Source organism: Diabrotica virgifera, chromosome 5, assembly GCF_917563875.1.
Source record: "Diabrotica virgifera virgifera chromosome 5, PGI_DIABVI_V3a".
NCBI classification, from domain to species: Eukaryota; Metazoa; Arthropoda; class Insecta; order Coleoptera; family Chrysomelidae; genus Diabrotica; species Diabrotica virgifera.
The window spans coordinates 46,405,839-46,424,780 of NC_065447.1; the positions used below are offsets into that span (position 1 = coordinate 46,405,839).

Sequence of the window (18,942 nt, forward strand, 5' to 3'; positions counted from 1 at the left end):
AAATTTTTAACACTATATGGCAAAACAAAAATTTAATTCCCAAAGCATGGAAGGACTATATTGTGTTACCTATAAAAAAGCCAGGAAAGCCAGATAACAAAGTTGAATCTTACAGACCTATATCTTTAAGTTCCTGTATACTAAAAACTCTAGAGAGATTAATCAAAAATCGGCTTGAATACTGGCTTGAGTCCGAAGATATCCTTCCCAAATCTCAGTACGGCTTCCGAAAATCCAGGTCTACACAAGATGCTCTCACTTCCCTAGTCTCTTCTTTACAGGTCAATTTTACAAATCAGGCGTCGACAGCTGCAGCATTTATAGATGTAACTTCAGCGTTTGATAACATAAATTTAGATATTCTTTATAAAAAATTAGTTGATCTTGAAATGTCACTTAAAATTTCAAATTTCATTGTATCCTTGTACAAGAATAGATGGACTTACTTAAAAATAAACGAGAACCTTGTACCACCAAGGTTAACGAGTATAGGTATACCACAGGGTAGTATTTTAAGTCCACTTCTCTTTTCATTGTACAATATAGATTTAGAACATATAGTACCTCCACACTCTAATATTTTACAATTTGCAGATGATGTTGTGTTGTACACCTTCCATTCTTCTCTAGACATTTGTAGACGTCAACTTGAATTTACATTAGATTGTGTAAAAAATGATTACCATTCTCTAGGCTTATCCATATCAACCACAAAGACTGAAATTTGTTTTTTCTCCAAAAAACGCCAAATTCCTCAAGGCACCTTCAAATTAGGTAGAATAGAATTTCCGATAAAAATTTGTGTTAAATATCTTGGGACGTATTTGGATCGTAAACTGTTATGGAAGGATCAAATTCATTCTATTATAAAGAAATCAGAAAATTCTATGAATATCCTTAGAGCTTTTTGTAGAACCGGTTGGGGAGCTGACCCGAATATTGCATTGCTATTCTATCGCTCAATGATTCGACCAATTTTCGACTATAGTTGTCATTTATATGGGTCTGCGTCAACAGGATATCTTAATAAAGTTGAAATCCAAAGGAATAAATGTTTGAGACTCTGTCTCGGTTACTTAAAATCTACTCCTATTACTATTATTGAGATTGAAGCTAAGGAACCACCACTTACTCTACGTAGACAGTTTTGTACAGATAAGTTTGTAGCTAGAGCTATCTCAAAAAACGTCAGCTACTTAAGGACTATTCGTAACTTGAATATATTAGATTTAAGCCATAAATATTGGTGTACTAAAAAAACCCCCATAGACGTTGAAAGCTACAGGAAGTTGACAATGAATGAAAACCAAATGTACAAAAATAAAATACCTTTAATTTACACTAAACCTCCGGAAACTCTCTTTTCCAAGGTAATACAAACTACATGGATTCAAACCTTCCAGGCAATATTATCAACAAAATAATTAAAGACAGGTGGCCTATGTTTCAATATATTTTTACTGACGGCTCCAAAATTCAAAATAAAACCGGATGATGTGCAATATATCACTGGAATTCTGACTACAAAGAATCAGCTTTATTACTTGCGTTAAAATATATAGCCTCTGTTGGTATGGACAATTATATCATTTTCACCGATTGTAGAAGTATTGTGGACAAACTCACTTCTATTCAATCGACAAAAAATCTAAACCACATTGAGATAGAAATTAAGAGTCTATATTATGATTTTACTTCCTCGGGCAGTTCAATTATTATTTGTGGGGTGAAAGGACATTCTGGAATATTAGGAAATGAAGAAGTCGACAAATTAGCTAAATCTGCAGCTTTAACCAAACAAAACATAAGCAACATACTTCTACCAGTAACCGATATAGATAATATCAGTAAAAACCATTGCAAACAAAATTGGCAACGTATATATAACCAAAGTACAACGGGAATAAATTTTAGAAATTGCCAGCCACTAATTCCCAATGAGAGATGGTTTAAACAAGAATCAAATAGGCTATTTATAAAAACAATAAACAGAATGAGGTCAAATCACGCACTAACCCCAGCATACAAACACAGCATAGGTATCAGTGATAAACCATATTGCGCCTGTGGTGGAATGGGAGATCTACAGCACCTCATATTGGAGTGTGGACTGTACAGACAAAATATTAAAGTAATGTATGAAACGTTAATTGATCTAAATTGTCCTTTACCTGTCAATTTAAACGAAATTCTTTTTCCAAAAAATAAGCAGACGTTACAATATCTTTACGAATATGTAACGTCCTGTAAATTTAAATTTTAAATAGGCTTAGATAATAAAATTATAAAATTGTAAAAATATCACACAAAATTGAAAAATGTATCCATTAATATAGTATAACACTCTGTAAATTTAGATAATAAGTAGGCTTAGATATTAACTTAAAATTGTAATTGTAATACCATACAAAAAAACACAAATAGTCTGGCTAATTGGCTCTGTCAAAGCCATTAATAAAAAAAAAATATTTGACTTATATTATACAGGGTGTAACGAAAATACAGGTCATAAATTAAATCACATATTCTGAGACCAAAAATAATTCGAATGAACCTAATTTACCTTAGTAGAAATATGCACATAAAAAAAGTTACAGCCCTTTGAAGTTACAAAATGAAATCGATTTTTTCGAATATATCGAAAACTCTTAGAGATTTTTTATTGAAAATAGACATGTGGCATTCTTATGGCAGGAACATCTTAAAAAATAATTAACATGAAATTTGTGTACCCCATAAAAATTTTATGGGGGTTTTGTTACATTAAACCCCCCCCAAACTTTTGTGTACGTTCCAATTAAATTATTATTGTGGTACCATTAGTTAAATTCAATATTTCTAAAACTTTTTTGCCTCTTAGTATTTTTTCGATAAGGCAGTTTTTATCGAGTTGTGGCTTCTTTTTTAATATGTTTACATAACAATTTTATGGGGGTTTTGTTCCTTTAAACCCCCCAAATATTTGTGTATATTACAATTAAACTTTTACTGCGGTACCATTAGTTAAACACAGTGTTTTTAAAACTTTTTTGCCTCTTTGTATTTTTTCGAGAAAGCACTTTTTATCGAGATATTACTTCTTTTTTAATAGAGTTCAAAATATACCTAAAAATGTAAATCTTAAATAAATTTTCATATTATTACCAAGTCTCCATAATCGTACTTAGCCATATACAAATATGTGGTGGATTTGACAAATATTCAAAATATCTCGATAAAAACTAACTTTTCGAAAAAGTACTAAGAGGCAAAAAAGTTTTTAAAATATTGTGTTTAACTAATGGAACTACAATAATAATTAAATTGGAACGTACACAAAAGTTTGGGGGGGTTTAAAGGAACAAAACCCCCATAAAATTTTTATGGGATGTCCAAATTTCACTATAATTTTTTCTTAAGATACTACTACCATAGGAATGCGACATGTCTATTTTCAATAAAAGATCTCTAATAGTTTTCGATATATTGGAAAAAATCGATTTTCATTTTGTAACTTCAAAGGGCTGTAACTTTTTTTATGTGCACATTTGTACTAAGGTAAGTTAGGTTCAATCGAACTATTTTTGGTCCCAGAATATGTGATTAAATTTATGACCTGTATTTTTGTTACACCCTCTATATTATGTTCTTGCTGTGTTTGTCTTTTAATTCTTTCTTTTTTATAATTTTTGCTATTTTATTCAAAACATCCTCTGCAATGTATCAATAAATAGTAGGATCTAATTAGCCATATTAAAAAAGGAAATTAATAGAAAGAACTATGGGCCATTCCACGAACATACGCCTGTTTTGGATTACTTCGACAACGAATATTTTACTGTGCAACATAAGAAGTACGAAAGTAAATGGCGCTAATAATTATTCCAATAAACAACAATGTAATTTGCAATTTACTTTCGTTCTTATTATTTTGCACAGTAAAATATTCGTTGTCGAAGTAATCCAAAACAGGCGTATGTTCGTGGAATAGGGATTACCTCTATTACTACGTCAATAACATATCAAGGATACATAATTTATGTTTTTAAAATATCATATATAGGCGATAGGTGTTCATATTCAGAGTAAACCAAATGTAAGTCCAAATACTTACCATGTCGGAATAGTACCATGAGGTCTTATCCTAGGTTTTTCTTCATGATTTACTGTCGTTTTTCAAAGGCAAATAATACACCACCATTTTTAGACCGGTATTTTTTAAGTTAAAGTAATCGAATGAATTATTTTCTAATCATCAAAGTCATCCCAGGAAGGCAACTCAAAAATGTTGACAATTTCATCTATTTTAAAATGTATATATATGTCTGAATTCTCAATATGAATGAGTCAGATAGAATTAAACTCGTAGGTATCACATTGCAAAACCTTATATTAAGAAAAAGAGAACATCGAGGAGGGTTCAAATATTTAAAAATATACAGAGTGTTCCATAAAAAATGATAAGTTTTTTTCACCATATCGATGTGAGTGGCCTGTATATTTGAAAATATTTTTAAAGTACGGTCATATTATGCCACCCATTCTACTTTAACAAACTTACGTAGAAGTAAAAAACTTCGGTTTGTATAATGGTATACATATTTTTAAAAGCTTTAAAAGGTTATCCAAATGTCATCTTCAGTGACATTCTGCGTAGTAATTGAACCTAGCCCACTAGTTGATAAATAGTCTTCAAAATTACAGTTAATTATTAAATTATATTTTTGTAATGCGACACAATATGAATGTTAACAGATTTTACTATTAGTACTCAAAAGTAGCATGGGTTCCCTGCTCGAAAAACTGAAGGGGTACTTCAAGGCGAGTGCACAGACCGAATAATATTTTTATTCGATCTTTCCGTATAATAGTATAGTATAATATTTCATTCGGTCTGTCACTCGACTTGACAACTACCCCGTCAGTTTTTCGAGCAGGGAAGCCATGCTGCTATTGAGTACTACTAGTAAAATCTGTTAACATCGACAGTGTGTCGCATTACAAAAGTATAATTGAATAAAAAATAACTATGTAATTTTGAAGACTATACAAACTAGTGGGCTAGTTTCAATTACTACACAGAATGTCACTGAAGATGATCTTACTAGATCGAAAATGTTCTTCTAGAAAAATGTTTTTCTATAATAATTTATTTGGATTTAAAATTTTTAATACAATTTTATACCATTATACAAACCGAAGTTTTTTACATCTATGTAAGATTTTTAACTATTGTATACAGCCAAATCACTGGGACTTTCACTGTAATTTTTTTTAATTTAACATTTTCTTTCGTATCTATTACGATGAGGATAATTGGACTTCATCGCACTAATGCCGCACGTCTCTAAAACTTGAACTAGTATTAAAAAGATAACATAAAATCCTTTATAAAAGGTATATTTGTTAAAATCCCTATCTAGGGCTACATCAAAGACAGAACTAGTTTTCGATCGGTTGACCGATCATCATCAGTGCAATCCTTGAGCTTACAATTGATAAAGTTGAGCTTGCTATAATGGTTACAAATCTCCTTTTTTAATATTTTGCGTTGGAAGGTGTTCTTTAAGTTGACTGGAACATTTTTCGGAGTTTTGACAATGCAAAATTTAGGAAATACATTGTTGTTAATACACTGGGAGATGAACCATATATCCAGCTTGATAGTGCATCTTTTGGTGGCTAGACGCATGTATTGATTAGCCAAGTTGACCATACCGTCAATTTACAAATCCACGAGGAAAAATTTCCTGTAGTTGGCTGTATACCATTACAAAAACATAAAATCCTTTATAAAAGGTATATTTGTTAAAATCCCTATACAGGGCTACATCAAAGACAGAACTAGTTTTTGATCGGTTGACCGATCATCATCAGTGCAATCCTTGAGCTTACAATTGATAAAGTTGAGCTTGCTATAATGGTTACAAATCTCCTTTTTTAATATTTTGCGTTGGAAGGTGTTCTTTAAGTTGACTGTAACATTTTTCGGAGTTTTGACAATGCAAAATTTAGGAAATACATTGTTGTTAATACACTGGGAGATGAACCATATATCCAGCTTGATAGTGCATCTTTTGGTGGCTAGACGCATGTATTGATTAGCCAAGTTGACCATACCGTCAATTTACAAATCCACGAGGAAAAATTTCCTGTAGTTGGCTGTATACCATTACAAAAACATAAAATCCTTTATAAAAGGTATATTTGTTAAAATCCCTATACAGGGCTAGTTTTCGATCGGTTGACCGATCATCATCAGTGCAATCCTTGAGCTTACAATTGATAAAGTTGAGCTTGCTATAATGGTTACAAATCTCCTTTTTTAATATTTTGCGTTGGAAGGTGTTCTTTAAGTTGACTGAACATTTTTCGGAGTTTTGACAATGCCAAATTTAGGAAATACATTGTTGTTAATACACTGGGAGATGAACCATATATCCAGCTTGATAGTGCATCTTTTAGTGGCTAGACGCATGTATTGATTAGCCAAGTTGACCATACCGTCAATTTACAAATCCACGAGGAAAAATTTCCTGTAGTTGGCTGTATACCATTACAAAAACATAAAATCCTTTATAAAAGGTATATTTGTTAAAATCCCTATACAGGGTTACATCAAATACAGAACTAGTTTTCGATCGGTTGACCGATCATCATCAGTGCAATCCTTGAGCTTATAATTGATAAAGTTGAGCTTGCTATAATGGTTACAAATCTCCTTTTTTAATATTTTGCGTTGGAAGGTGTTCTTTAAGTTGACTGGAACATTTTTCGGAGTTTTGACAATGCAAAATTTAGGAAATACATTGTTGTTAATACACTGGGAGATGAACCATATATCCATCTTGATAGTGCATCTTTTAGTGGCTAGACGCATGTATTGATTAGCCAAGTTGACCATACCGTCAATTTACAAATCCACGAGAAAAAATTTCCTGTAGTTGGCTGTATACCATTACAAAAACATAAAATCCTTTATAAAAGGTATATTTGTTAAAATCCCTATACAGGGCTACATCAAAGACAGAACTAGTTTTCGATCGGTTGACCGATCATCATCAGTGCAATCCTTGAGCTTACAATGGATAAAGTTGAGCTTGCTATAATGGTTACAAATCTCCTTTTTTAATATTTTGCGTTGGAAGGTGTTCTTTAAGTTGACTGAACATTTTTCGGAGTTTTGACAATGCAAAATTTAGGAAATACTTTGTTGTTAATACACTGGGAGATGAACCATATATCCAGCTTGATAGTGCATCTTTTAGTGGCTAGACGCATGTATTGATTAGCCAAGTTGACCATACCGTCAATTTACCTATCCAAGAGGAAAAATTTCCTGTAGTTGGCTGTATACCATTACAAAAACATAAAATCCTTTATAAAATGTATATTTGTTAAAATCCCTATACAGGGCTACATCAAAGACAGAACTAGTTTTCGATCGGTTGACCGATCATCATCAGTGCAATCCTTGAGCTTACAATTGATAAAGTTGAGCTTGCTATAATGGTTACAAATCTCCTTTTTTAATATTTTGCGTTGGAAGGTGTTCTTTAAGTTGACTGGAACATTTTTCGGAGTTTTGACAATGCAAAATTTTGTTTTAAGTTCATATTAGCTGTTCTACCAAATCCTCATAAAGATTAGTTTGTCTCAAACAATGATCTCCTGTGTAAAATAATTAAATTTTAATTTATGTTTCAAAATAAATGGAAAAATCCCAGTAGCTGGCTGTATACCATAGTTAAAAAACTAATACAGAAGTAAAACTTCAATTTGTATATCGGTAAAGACATGTTTATTAAAACTTTTTAAAGTGTCGTACAAATGTATTAAGCAAAACCTTTTAGATTTGTTTCAGATCATCCTCAGTGCCTAGAATGGAGCATTTCCATGTTAGATTGAAAGCAAAAGGTTAAAATTGTGACTGTTAGTAAAAAAACATGAGGCAAATACTTACATTCTGTTACGTACATGAAACTAGCGCAATAATGAAAGTGGTGACATCGAAATATATGGTGTACATTATATAATTGTATAAAGTAAAGCTACTCTAAATACCCCTTCAGACTAAGACACTGGTGTCTGACACCGATGTCCGCCACCTGTGTTCAACTGCAGCAAAACATTTTTGAGGCACTAAAATCAGCCAGACACTAAAAAGTATTTCAAGTCTGTAGTATTTCACTTAAACCAATACTTTGCTGCCGGTGGCGGGCACCGGTGTCAGACACCAGTGTCTTAATCTAAGAGGGTACTAAGTCGACGCGTCGATTTAGAGTCGCTCTACTTTATACAATTATTATATTATGTAAACCATATAATTCAATGACACCACTTTCGTTCGTATTTGCCACATTTTTTTTTCTTTAATTAACAGTCACTATTTTAACCTTTTGCTTTCAATCTAACGTGGAAATACTTCATTCTAGGCACTGAAGATGATCTGAATCAGATCGAAAACATTTTGTTTAATCCATTTGGACTACATTTTAGACAGTTTTAATAAACATTTTTATACCAAAATACAAATTGAAGTTTTTACTTCTGTATTAGTTTTTATTTTTTTTATTTTTAGGGTTATCGTTGGTGCTCCCAAATATAGTACTAAAAATGGAGGAGCAATATTTGTTTGCGAATTAATTCCGAACAAAGAATGTAGGCAATATGGATTTAAAGTCCGTAAGTATAACGATAGTGTTTTTGTTTCTATCATCATAAGACATATCTATCTAAACCAAAAATATTATCTCAATGTAAAGTTTACAAGAATAAAAAACCGCTAAACGCCGTAAAAATGAGTGGCGCATAAAATATTCCAGCTACAAAAGATCTGATATGAATGTTACGTGGCGCGAAAATGGATTTTCATTTGATGCAAAACAAAACTCTAGTTTTATTTTAAAAGATTTTTCCATAATATTTGCTAAATTTGAAGTAAACGCGCCACAAAAGAGTAACTTTGATACAGTTTGAATTTTGAAACTCTTTTGTGGCGCGTTTACTTCAAATTTAGCAAATATTATGGAAAAATCTTTTAAAATAAAACTAGAATTTTGTTTTGCATCAAATGAAAATCCATTTTCGCGCCACGTAACATTCATATCAGATCTTTTGTAGCTGGAATATTTTATGCGCCACTCATTTTTCCGGCGTTTAGCGGTTTTTTATTCTTGTATCAGGAGTTTTTCAAAGTTATTTATAAATTAAATGTATGAAGTTGAATGCAATGTTCCTCTATCAAGCTTTATAAATGGTCACCTTTGTTGCATTATCTCCCAAATCATCCAGTGTCCATCGAATGTACACTAGATTTTTTTCTATTCGAAATAGATTGAAAAAAAAATATACTGAGATGGCCGGTAAATGAAGTCGGATTGCCCGTTGCCAGATCAAATTTAGCGTCGTAACCACTACAACTCATAAACCATTTGGGGAATAATCGTTAATTGGATTATACTTTTGTATCTTAATAACTTCTCTAAACGGCTTAACCGACTTTGATCAGTAAACATGAGTTTGAAACGTATTGACCAGTAGTATCTGATGGATCTAAGGTCAAGTATGATAACTATTAGGTATCTAACCTAACTATTAGGTACAGGAATTATTTAGCTTTCGAAACCGTTTTCTCCACAGAAAATAGATTTTATCATATTTATGAAGCCTATAACCTAAAAATTTGAATTTTCCCGGATATGAGGTATACATCGTTAGATTCGTCTTGAGTCCTTATATAAACGCTAAGTTATTGGCACAATTCGTACGTTGAAATGTTGAGTAATTGTCGAAAAACCAAAATTTTCAAAGTTTAGTTTTTCAGTTTTTCGGCTATACTGAGCCGTGTGTATGTCTGATCCTGACGGCTTGGACACCATTTGAAAGCTTAAGTCAACACTATTGATTTGATATATTTGCGGTTCTCATGCCTCTTCTTGATCCGAATATATATACCCCCAAAAAATATGCCGTTTTGTACCTACAAAGTCCTATAGCTGGCTTATGGGTGGTCAAAAGTCACAAACTACACCGGTTCTAAATCGGCCCTGACCCCCTCTTTAAATACAGAGAAAAAATATCAAATCGGTTTAACTTTCAAACATACATACATACATATCCACAAACATTTTCCCTTTTTTAAATAAAAATCGAGTCACATTTCTAAGCTCTATAACTTTTGAATGGTATAACCGATTTTCAAAATTAGACATGCGTTGGAAAGGTAATGATCAGTTCTATTAGAAACCGCAAAGGTTGGACTTAAATTTTCGAAGTTTTTGGGAGTTTTGGGGACCAGAACGAAAAACAGACCCTAAATAGGAAGGGCCGTAAAATCGACACCCTTGGACCAAAATGGATGGTTGACATATGAATGGGTGAGTCTTTTTCTGAACTTGAAGATGAGAGTTGGCACAATTTTCAATTCAGTCAGATTTAGAAAATTGAAAATTTCGTGTATATAATAGTGTCGCGTGTAGGGGGGTGTATTTCTGCGCCACTCGCGAGAACTGCCGTTATCTGGTAATCTTTCCGATATATAACTAACAGCTTCGATAACTAATAAATCGAAAACTATTAATTTTATCAAAAAAATGTATAATGGACATTTTTTGTTTATAATTAATATTTTTACCAGCATTTGCGGTCAAAATATAAAAAAAAATTTCCACGCTCGAGATGAGGTGGCAACTACCCCCTTGGTAAAAGCGTCTTTCGGCATCATATAGATTTTGATTCTTGGACTATCCACTACTTATTGTCAAATTTTTAAACAAATCTATCAATTCTGTAAAAATTGCGAAGTGAAAAATTTCAGTTCCTGGACTAATTATACCTTTGGAGCTCTATAATTTCTGAACGGCTTACCTGATGTTGATCACTAAACATGAATTTGAAACGTATTGACAAGTAGTATCTGATGCATCCAAGATCGAGTATGATAACTGAACGTATTACAGGAATTATTGAGCTTGAAAAACAGTTTTTCCCATAAGAAATAGATTTGATCATACTTATGAACCCTATAACTTAAAAATTTGAATTTTCCCAGATATAAGGTATACACCATTAGACGCGTCCTGAGTCCTTCTACAAACGCTCAGTTATTGGCGCAATTCGTAGTTTGAAATTTTGAGTAATTGTCGAAAAACCAAAATTTTCAAAGTTTAATTTTTCAGTTTTTTGGCTATGGTGAGCAGTGCGTATGTCTCAGCTTGATCGCTTAAGGGCCATTTGAAAGTTTAACTCAACCCTATTAATTTGGTGTATTTGCGGTTTTCCTGTCTTTTCTTGAACCTAAGATATATACGCCCAAAAAAGATGCTATTTTGTATCTACTTAGTCCTCTAGCTAACTTACGGGTAGTCAGAAGTCAAAAATTAGACCGGTTCTGAATCGGCCCTCACACCCTCTTGAAACACAGAAAAAAAAATTCAGATCGGTTTAACTTTTCCACATACATACAAACATACATATCCACAAACATTTTCCATTTTTTAAATAAAAATAGAGTCATATTTCTGAGCTCGATAACTTTTGGATGGTACAACCGATTTTCAAAATTAAACATGCGTTGGAAAGGTAATGATCTATGCTATCAGAAGCCGCAAAGGTCGGGCTTAAATTTTTGAAATTTTTGGGAGTTTTGGGGACGAGAACGAAAAACAGGCTTTAAATGGGAAGGGCCGTAAATTCCACACCCTTGGACCAAAATGGAGAAGTAACATATGGATGGACGAGTCTTTTCGTAAACTTTAAGATGGGATGTGGCCCAATTTTCCATTCAGTCAGGTTTAGAAAATCGAAAATTTCGTGTATATATAGTGTCGCTTGTAGGGGTGTTGTGCGCCACTGGTGAGAACTGCCGTTCTCTGTGGATGTAGTAAAATAAAAATTTAGAAGCAAAAACCAGATGACTTCAGAAAACTGGAACAAAAGAATAAAAAAAACTTATGGTAGAATAAAGAAAAAAAATGTATAAATACCTTGGAATAAAGTTATCTAATAACAATAATAGATTCAGGAAGATGTGGGAAAAAAACAAAAGTCAAAACAAAAATAACGATATTAGAAACATCTTCAGCCTAGACAGGCTAAATAAATAGGTGCAGAAATGTGAAGGAAAATGGAACAGACACACAGCAAGTGGTGCCAAGTCACTAACCAAACAGTCATGATGTGAACAACTCAGATTCGAGCTCAATGGTACCTAGAGCATGAAACATTGGATATTTTAAACATCCATGTTTAATTTCACATTTTACTTCTATGTCCCTATGATGGAATAATTGTAAAGGGTTTTTACCCACATATTTTTTACTTTGGTGGTTAGCATGTTAGATTCACGTAAACACTGATGATGATCGGTCATCCGATCGAAAACTAGTTCTGTTCTGTGATGTAGCCCTTTATAGGGATTTTAAAAAATATACCTTTTATAAAGGATTTTTTAGTTTTTTGTAATATATGGTACACAGCCAACTACAGGAAAACTTTTTCCTCGTGGAAAATAAATCTGTTGGACTAGTATACACAACTATATCCATGTTGGAGGGTTGCCGGTTCTCAACATCCCTTCATGATTGGGTCTTGAAAGATATCAGTTTCCCTTTCAGCGGTTTGTACTTGCAATAAGTTAAATGATCCGCTTCCCTTCGATTTGTTCAGTGGAGAAACTTTAATGAACTTCCATAAGTTGCTAATTCTGGCCTGTTGAATTGGATAAGTAAATAAAACGCTCGTTATTTAGATAGACTGTAGTGAAATGTGAAAAAGGCAAGAAATAGAATTTTATATATGAACATTTGAGTTAACAACTACCATAAAACCGCCACAACACATATTATTTACACTTTACCGGCTTTATGCAAATTGCCGTATGAAGAATTCTCTTCGAAGAAGCGTATAGAAAAGAAAAGGTTTTTGCGTGCGTTCTTAAGAAATGTTAATAGTTGACTGACTGCTTGCCTTTACACCCCGTTAACGAATTTTTCCGTTGGGGTACTTGGGTATTAGGCGTAGATTAACATTCTTGGAAATTGGCCTTCTTCAGGCACTGCGTAATAAAATTATTTATGACTTTTTCAGAGGCGTCGTGGTATGAATATTATTTGGTGAAATCGAATTTATTTGGATGGAGACTACAGTTCTCCAACATTCCCCCCGGCGTTAGAACCTTGTGGTCTAACCTACTCTTCTTTACCTTGATTAGGGAGAACCGAAATTTTAGAGATTGCCCTTGTGAATTGACCATCGATGGTCTTCAACTTGACCACTCTGACTTTGTCATCTTGCCCGGGCATTGTATCAACTACCCGTGCTAGAGGCCATTTTAGAGGAGGTACATTATTCTCTTTCAGAAGAACTAAGTCATTGACTTTTACGTTTTCCCTTGGTCGGAACCATTTTGGAGAATTTTGTAACCGGTTCAAGTAATCAACAGACCACTTTTTCCAGAAACTTTGTTGTATTTTTGCAATTTGCTGAAACATGGATAGTTTATTTTCCGGAATTTTTTGTAAGTTTTGCTCAGGATGCGCTGACAGGCTGGAGCCAATTATAAAATGCCCAGGACTGAGAAAGGTGTAATCTGAAGGGTCGCTGGACATGGAACAGATAGGCCTTGAATTCATCACAGCTTCAATTTGAACCATGACAGTGTAAAACTGTTCGAACGTGAAAGAAGAAGAGCCTATTAGCCTACGCATATGATATTTTGCGCTTTTTACTGAAGCTTCCCAGATCCCAGCCCAATGAGGAGATCTAGGGGGGATAAACTTCCATGATATTTCATTTTCAGAAAGGTATTCCATAATTGTTTGAGAATTTGACTTATTTTGAAAGAACTTATATAAGTCATAGAGTTGGTTTCTTGCACCAGAAAAACATGTGGCATTGTCACTGTAAATGACGGTTGGGTTACCACGTCAGGAAATGAACCTCTTGAGTGTTAATAGAAAGGAAGAAGTTGTTAGATCAGAAACAACCTCAATGTGCACAGCTTTGGTCACCATGCACACGAATATGGCTATGTACGCCTTGATTTTTGGCGCTTTTCGGAGTGAAGAAGATTTTAACAGAAAGGGTCCACCATAGTCTACACCTACCTTTTGAAAGCGTCTTGTTGTAATGGACAACCTATCTTCAGGTAAGTTACCCATAAGCTGTTGTGCAGGAGTACACGAAAATCGGAAACATGTGGTGCAGTTGCGAATAATTCGTTTTGCTTCCTTTAGACCATTGAGGGACCAGAAGTTCAAACGAAGGTTTGAGAGAACTGTTTGCGCACCAGCATGTCCTAATCTGAGATGTTCATTTTTGATGATAAGATTGACGATAGGATTATTGGATGCCAGCAGTATCGGATGTTTTTGCAAATAGTCTATGTCGGGACAGTTCGTAAGTCTGCCTCCAACTCTGAGAAAATTAGAAGAATCTAAAAATGGTTTCAGTGAAATGATGTTTTTATTTGAAATAAATTTGTTAGTTTTAAGCGCCGAAATTTCTTTTGAAAATGCATCACCCTGTATTTGCTTGATGATGAAATCCATAGCATAATTTAACTCCGCAACGGAAAGAGGCTCAGAAATTTTTTGTTTTTTTACAATTAGAAATAAAACGAAATACGTACGCTACTGTACGCTTTAATCGTGAAATATTTGAGAAACGTGAAAAAATTTTTAGCCAGAAATTGTCTACATTAGAATTTACCACGAGGCTTATTTTTCGTTCCTCGGGTAGGTTTTCGAGAACTTTGTCATTTTCTAGATTGGAAAAATTGAAATTTTTATCTCGTAAGCATTTAGGGCCTTGCCACCAGAAATCGCTAAGTTTTGAATCAACTCTTGGACAAGTGCTACCCGGTGAGCCACGAAAACTGACCACCGGCTTGGGTGACTTTTACACCACGACAGAGCTACTTGGGAGTTTGACCAGAGGGTAACTGAATGAAATTTTATGGGTTGATTTTCAAAGATAGAAATTATTTTTGCAACAAGTTTTGAAAGAAGAACCATTGCGCACAGCTCAAGCCTAGGAAGTGTTACTGTCTTTAACGGAGTTATCCTGATTTGGAAAAAACTAATGCACAGGATATGGTCTCATCGGAATAGAAAGTTCTTAGGTATACGCATGCGCCATAAGCTGCCATGCTGCTGTCTGAAAATCCATGAAGCTCAACCTTCAGAATTACTTTTTCAGAAAAATAGAAACGAGGAATTTTTAATTGTTTTAATTGTGACAAGTCCTGTAGAAAGTTGTTCCAATCGTTTAGAATAGTTTTGTCCGAAATTTCTGTGTCCCAGTGAATTTTTTGCGGATAAAGTTTCTGCATAAGCATTTTGCCTTTAACAATAAACGGATTGATGAGTCCCAGAGGGTCGAAACATTGCGCTAATGCAGATAGGATTTTTCTTTTTGTTACTGGTGGGCAGAAATTATTTTCGGGGACGGAAATTGTTATTTGATCTTCCGCAGGGTCCCATTTTAGGCCTAGAACCTTACTGGAAGTAGAATCGAAATTTAGGTCATATTCCTGAGTAGTATTTTTTGACTGTTCTGGATTGATTTTTTGTAGGAATATGGATGAATTTGAATGAAATTTATGTAAAGTAAACCCATGGCGGTTTAGAACAGAATTTAATTGCTGAAGTATTTCGAGCAATTCTTGAATTTTTTTTGAACCACATAAACCGTCATCTACGTAGAATTGGTTTTCAAGAAAGTGTGAGGCCAATGGGAATTGAATTTTATTTTTTTTGAAATTTACAACTTGCAACACTCTCGTCGCAAGAAATGGGGCGCTATTGGTCCCGTATGTAATAGTATTTAATTGAATACATTTTATATAATCGTGGGTATCGTCCCTCCACAGAATATTTTGTAGAAAGCGTTGATTTTTGTTGATCCACGTCTGTCGAAACATTTTTTGAATGTCACAGGAAAATATGAATTTGTATTGCCTGAAACGAACCAGAATGTCGAATAGATCAGGTTGCACCTGATACCCTTTTAATGAAATGTCGTTCAGACTTTTTCCCGTAGAGCTTTTACAACTAGCGTCCATGACGACACGCAAAGTTGTACTTTTATTTTGTTCGTTGATGACACATAAATGTGAAATAAAATATTTTTTGTCCGAATTTTCATTTACGAACGAAAGAGGTACATATTCAGCATGCCCTAAAGAAATATATGTGTCAATGAAGTTTTTGTACTCGAAAAATAATTTTTTATCTTTTTGGAATTTATTTTCAAGCGACAGAAAACGCCGTTTGCTTATAGAAAATGAATCACCCAGTAATTGGTGTTCTTGTGCACTTTTTAATGGAATATCTACTTCAAAGCGTCCATTTTCAAGGATCTTTGTTGTAGTTTGAAATATTTGTTCGGCCAGCTTGTCAGCTTCCGACAGTATAGGTTTTTGACAAAGTTCTTCCATGTTCCAGAATTTCGTGAGCAGCTCGTCTGTGCTACACGTAGAAAGTAGAGCAACATCTCCAGAAGCATTGTTTGCTACTGTAGGTGCCGTCAAGTGAGGAGCAATCACGCCGGCAATTAGGTACCCTGATGCGAAGCCTGCAAAATTGGAAGTCTAGGGCCCAGAGGAATAATGTCAGGAAGAATTAAGTCGTAGTACAAATCAGCCCCAACCAAGATATCTACCTGACTAGGTTTGTGATAGGAATCGTCGGCGAGAAAAACGTCCCTTGGAATTGGTAATTTTTTTGTAAGAATGCGGAACTGTGGAAGATTGCAAGTAATATTTTCTAAAATGGCACATGAAATTTTGAAAGACTTTTTATTATAGTTAGAGTTATAGTTATTATTTTTAGGTTGACCATCTTTTTTGAAACCGAATTACTTTGGCCTATGCCAGAAATGTTTAGAGATATGTCATATGGCTTGTAGCCCAGTCTATCAGCGAGACACTGGGTACAAAAGCTATTTTGACTTCCCGTATCGAGTAACAATCGGGCCGTTATAGGTTTCCCGTTTTTGTCGAAAATGGTTACTTTGGTCGTAGCTAGAAGTATGTTTAAATTTTTTACGGACAAAGCAGAAAAGGAATTTGTAAAAGTTCTTGCCCTTGAAACGAAGGACCTTGAAAGTTTGAATTTGACGAATGCTCGCGTTCGTAATTGTTTGAATTTGTAGAAGTGGACGAAATTTCATTTTTACGGGTCGTAGAAAAAGTATTATGTTTACCCGGATTATTATTTGGTCCCAGAATGTGAAGAATTGTGTTACGGCGCCTTTTACAAACGGTACATGCATGTTTTGATGAACAATCTTTAGAATTATGCCTACCTAGGCAGTTTACGCAGAGACCTTTTGAATTCACGAATTTTATTTTGTCATCATGCTGAATGTTTTTGAAAAAGTGACATTTATAAATTTTATGCCCTTGTTTTTTGCAGAAAATGCAATAAAAGTCAGAAACTAAATTATTTGACGTATTATTTTTATCTGAATCCTCTGATGTGTTATTACTGGATGCATGATGTGAAACTTTTACGCTTTTGGCTTGCCTAGGATTTGTATTTTCCAGGCTTTCCAGAACAATGCACCATTTTTCAATAAATTTAAGAAAAACATCTAATTTTGGTACATCTGAATTATTTCGCTCAATTTCAAAAAGTCTCCTTGTTGAAAAATCTAATTTGCTTTCTAGCAGGAAAAGTAAAATTATACCAATGAGCTCTGCACTTGAAAATTGCAAATTTTTTAGCAATTGCATATTTTTTGTTACGGTAGTTAGAAAATTTCTGAGAGCTTGCGGTGAGCTGTTTCTCAGTGTAGGAATGTTTGAATGTGTTGAACGAAGGACCTTGAAAGTTTGAATTTGACGAATGCTCGCGTTCGTAATTGTTTGAATTTGTAGAAGTGGACGAACTTTCATTTTTACGGGTCGTAGAAAAAGTATTATGTTTACCCGGATTATTATTTGGTGCCAGAATGTAAAGAATTGTGTTACGGCGCCTTTTACAAACGGTACATGCATGTTTTGATGAACAATCTTTAGAATTATGCCTACCTAGGCAGTTTACGCAGAGACCTTTTGAATTCACGAATTTTATTTTGTCATCATGCTGAATGTTTTTGAAAAAGTGACATTTATAAATTTTATGCCCTTGTTTTTTGCAGAAAATGCAATAAAAGTCAGAAACTAAATTATTTGACGTATTATTTTTATCTGAATCCTCTGATGTGTTATTACTGGATGCATGATGTGAAACTTTTACGCTTTTGGCTTGCCTAGGATTTGTATTTTCCAGGCTTTCCAGAACAATGCACCATTTTTCAATAAATTTAAGAAAAACATCTAATTTTGGTACATCTGAATTATTTCGCTCAATTTCAAAAAGTCTCCTTGTTGAAAAATCTAATTTGCTTTCTAGCAGGAAAACTAAAATTATACCAATGAGCTCTGCACTTGAAAATTGCAAATTTTTTAGCAATTGCGTATCTTTTGTTACGGTAGTTAGAACATTTCTGAGAGCTTGCGGTGAGCTGTTTCTCAGTGTAGGAATGTGTATAATTTCTGTTAAATAAGAATTTATAAATGTGACCTTATTCTGATAGCGGTTCTTTAGAATATCCAAAGCAATCGAAAAATTTTCATTTGTGACTTTCAAAGAATCCACCAACTTTAGAGAATCACCCTGTAGGTAACTTTTCAAATAAAGAAACCTTTGGATGTCAGAAAGGGACTGATTTTATATTATCAGTGTGTCGAATAGCTCATAGAAACTTTCAAAGTCACCTATTTGCCCGGAGTATTTGCATATACTGATTTCCGGTAATTTTACCGCCACTTGCTTAGCGGCAGAAGCGCTCCCTGTATTGGTAATATCCAATGATCTAATCGAATTTTCTTCAAACAAGGCACGATCACATTTTTGAGAATCGTCCAGGAATTCAATTTCATCCTGTACGTTGTTGAAGTCAGAGAAAAGGTCT

At 33.9% G+C, this 18,942-nt stretch overlaps 1 protein-coding gene across 1 annotated transcript in view; it reads left to right on the top strand.

Moving 5' to 3' along the window:
- LOC114331180 (integrin alpha-PS5-like) overlaps positions 1–18,942 on the top strand; it is a 189,499-nt gene that overhangs the window by 48,275 nt on the left and 122,282 nt on the right. The window contains exon 2 of the mRNA XM_028280676.2: positions 8,561–8,664. Coding sequence (XP_028136477.2) covers positions 8,561–8,664 — 104 coding nt within the window. The remainder of the gene's footprint in view (positions 1–8,560; positions 8,665–18,942) is intronic.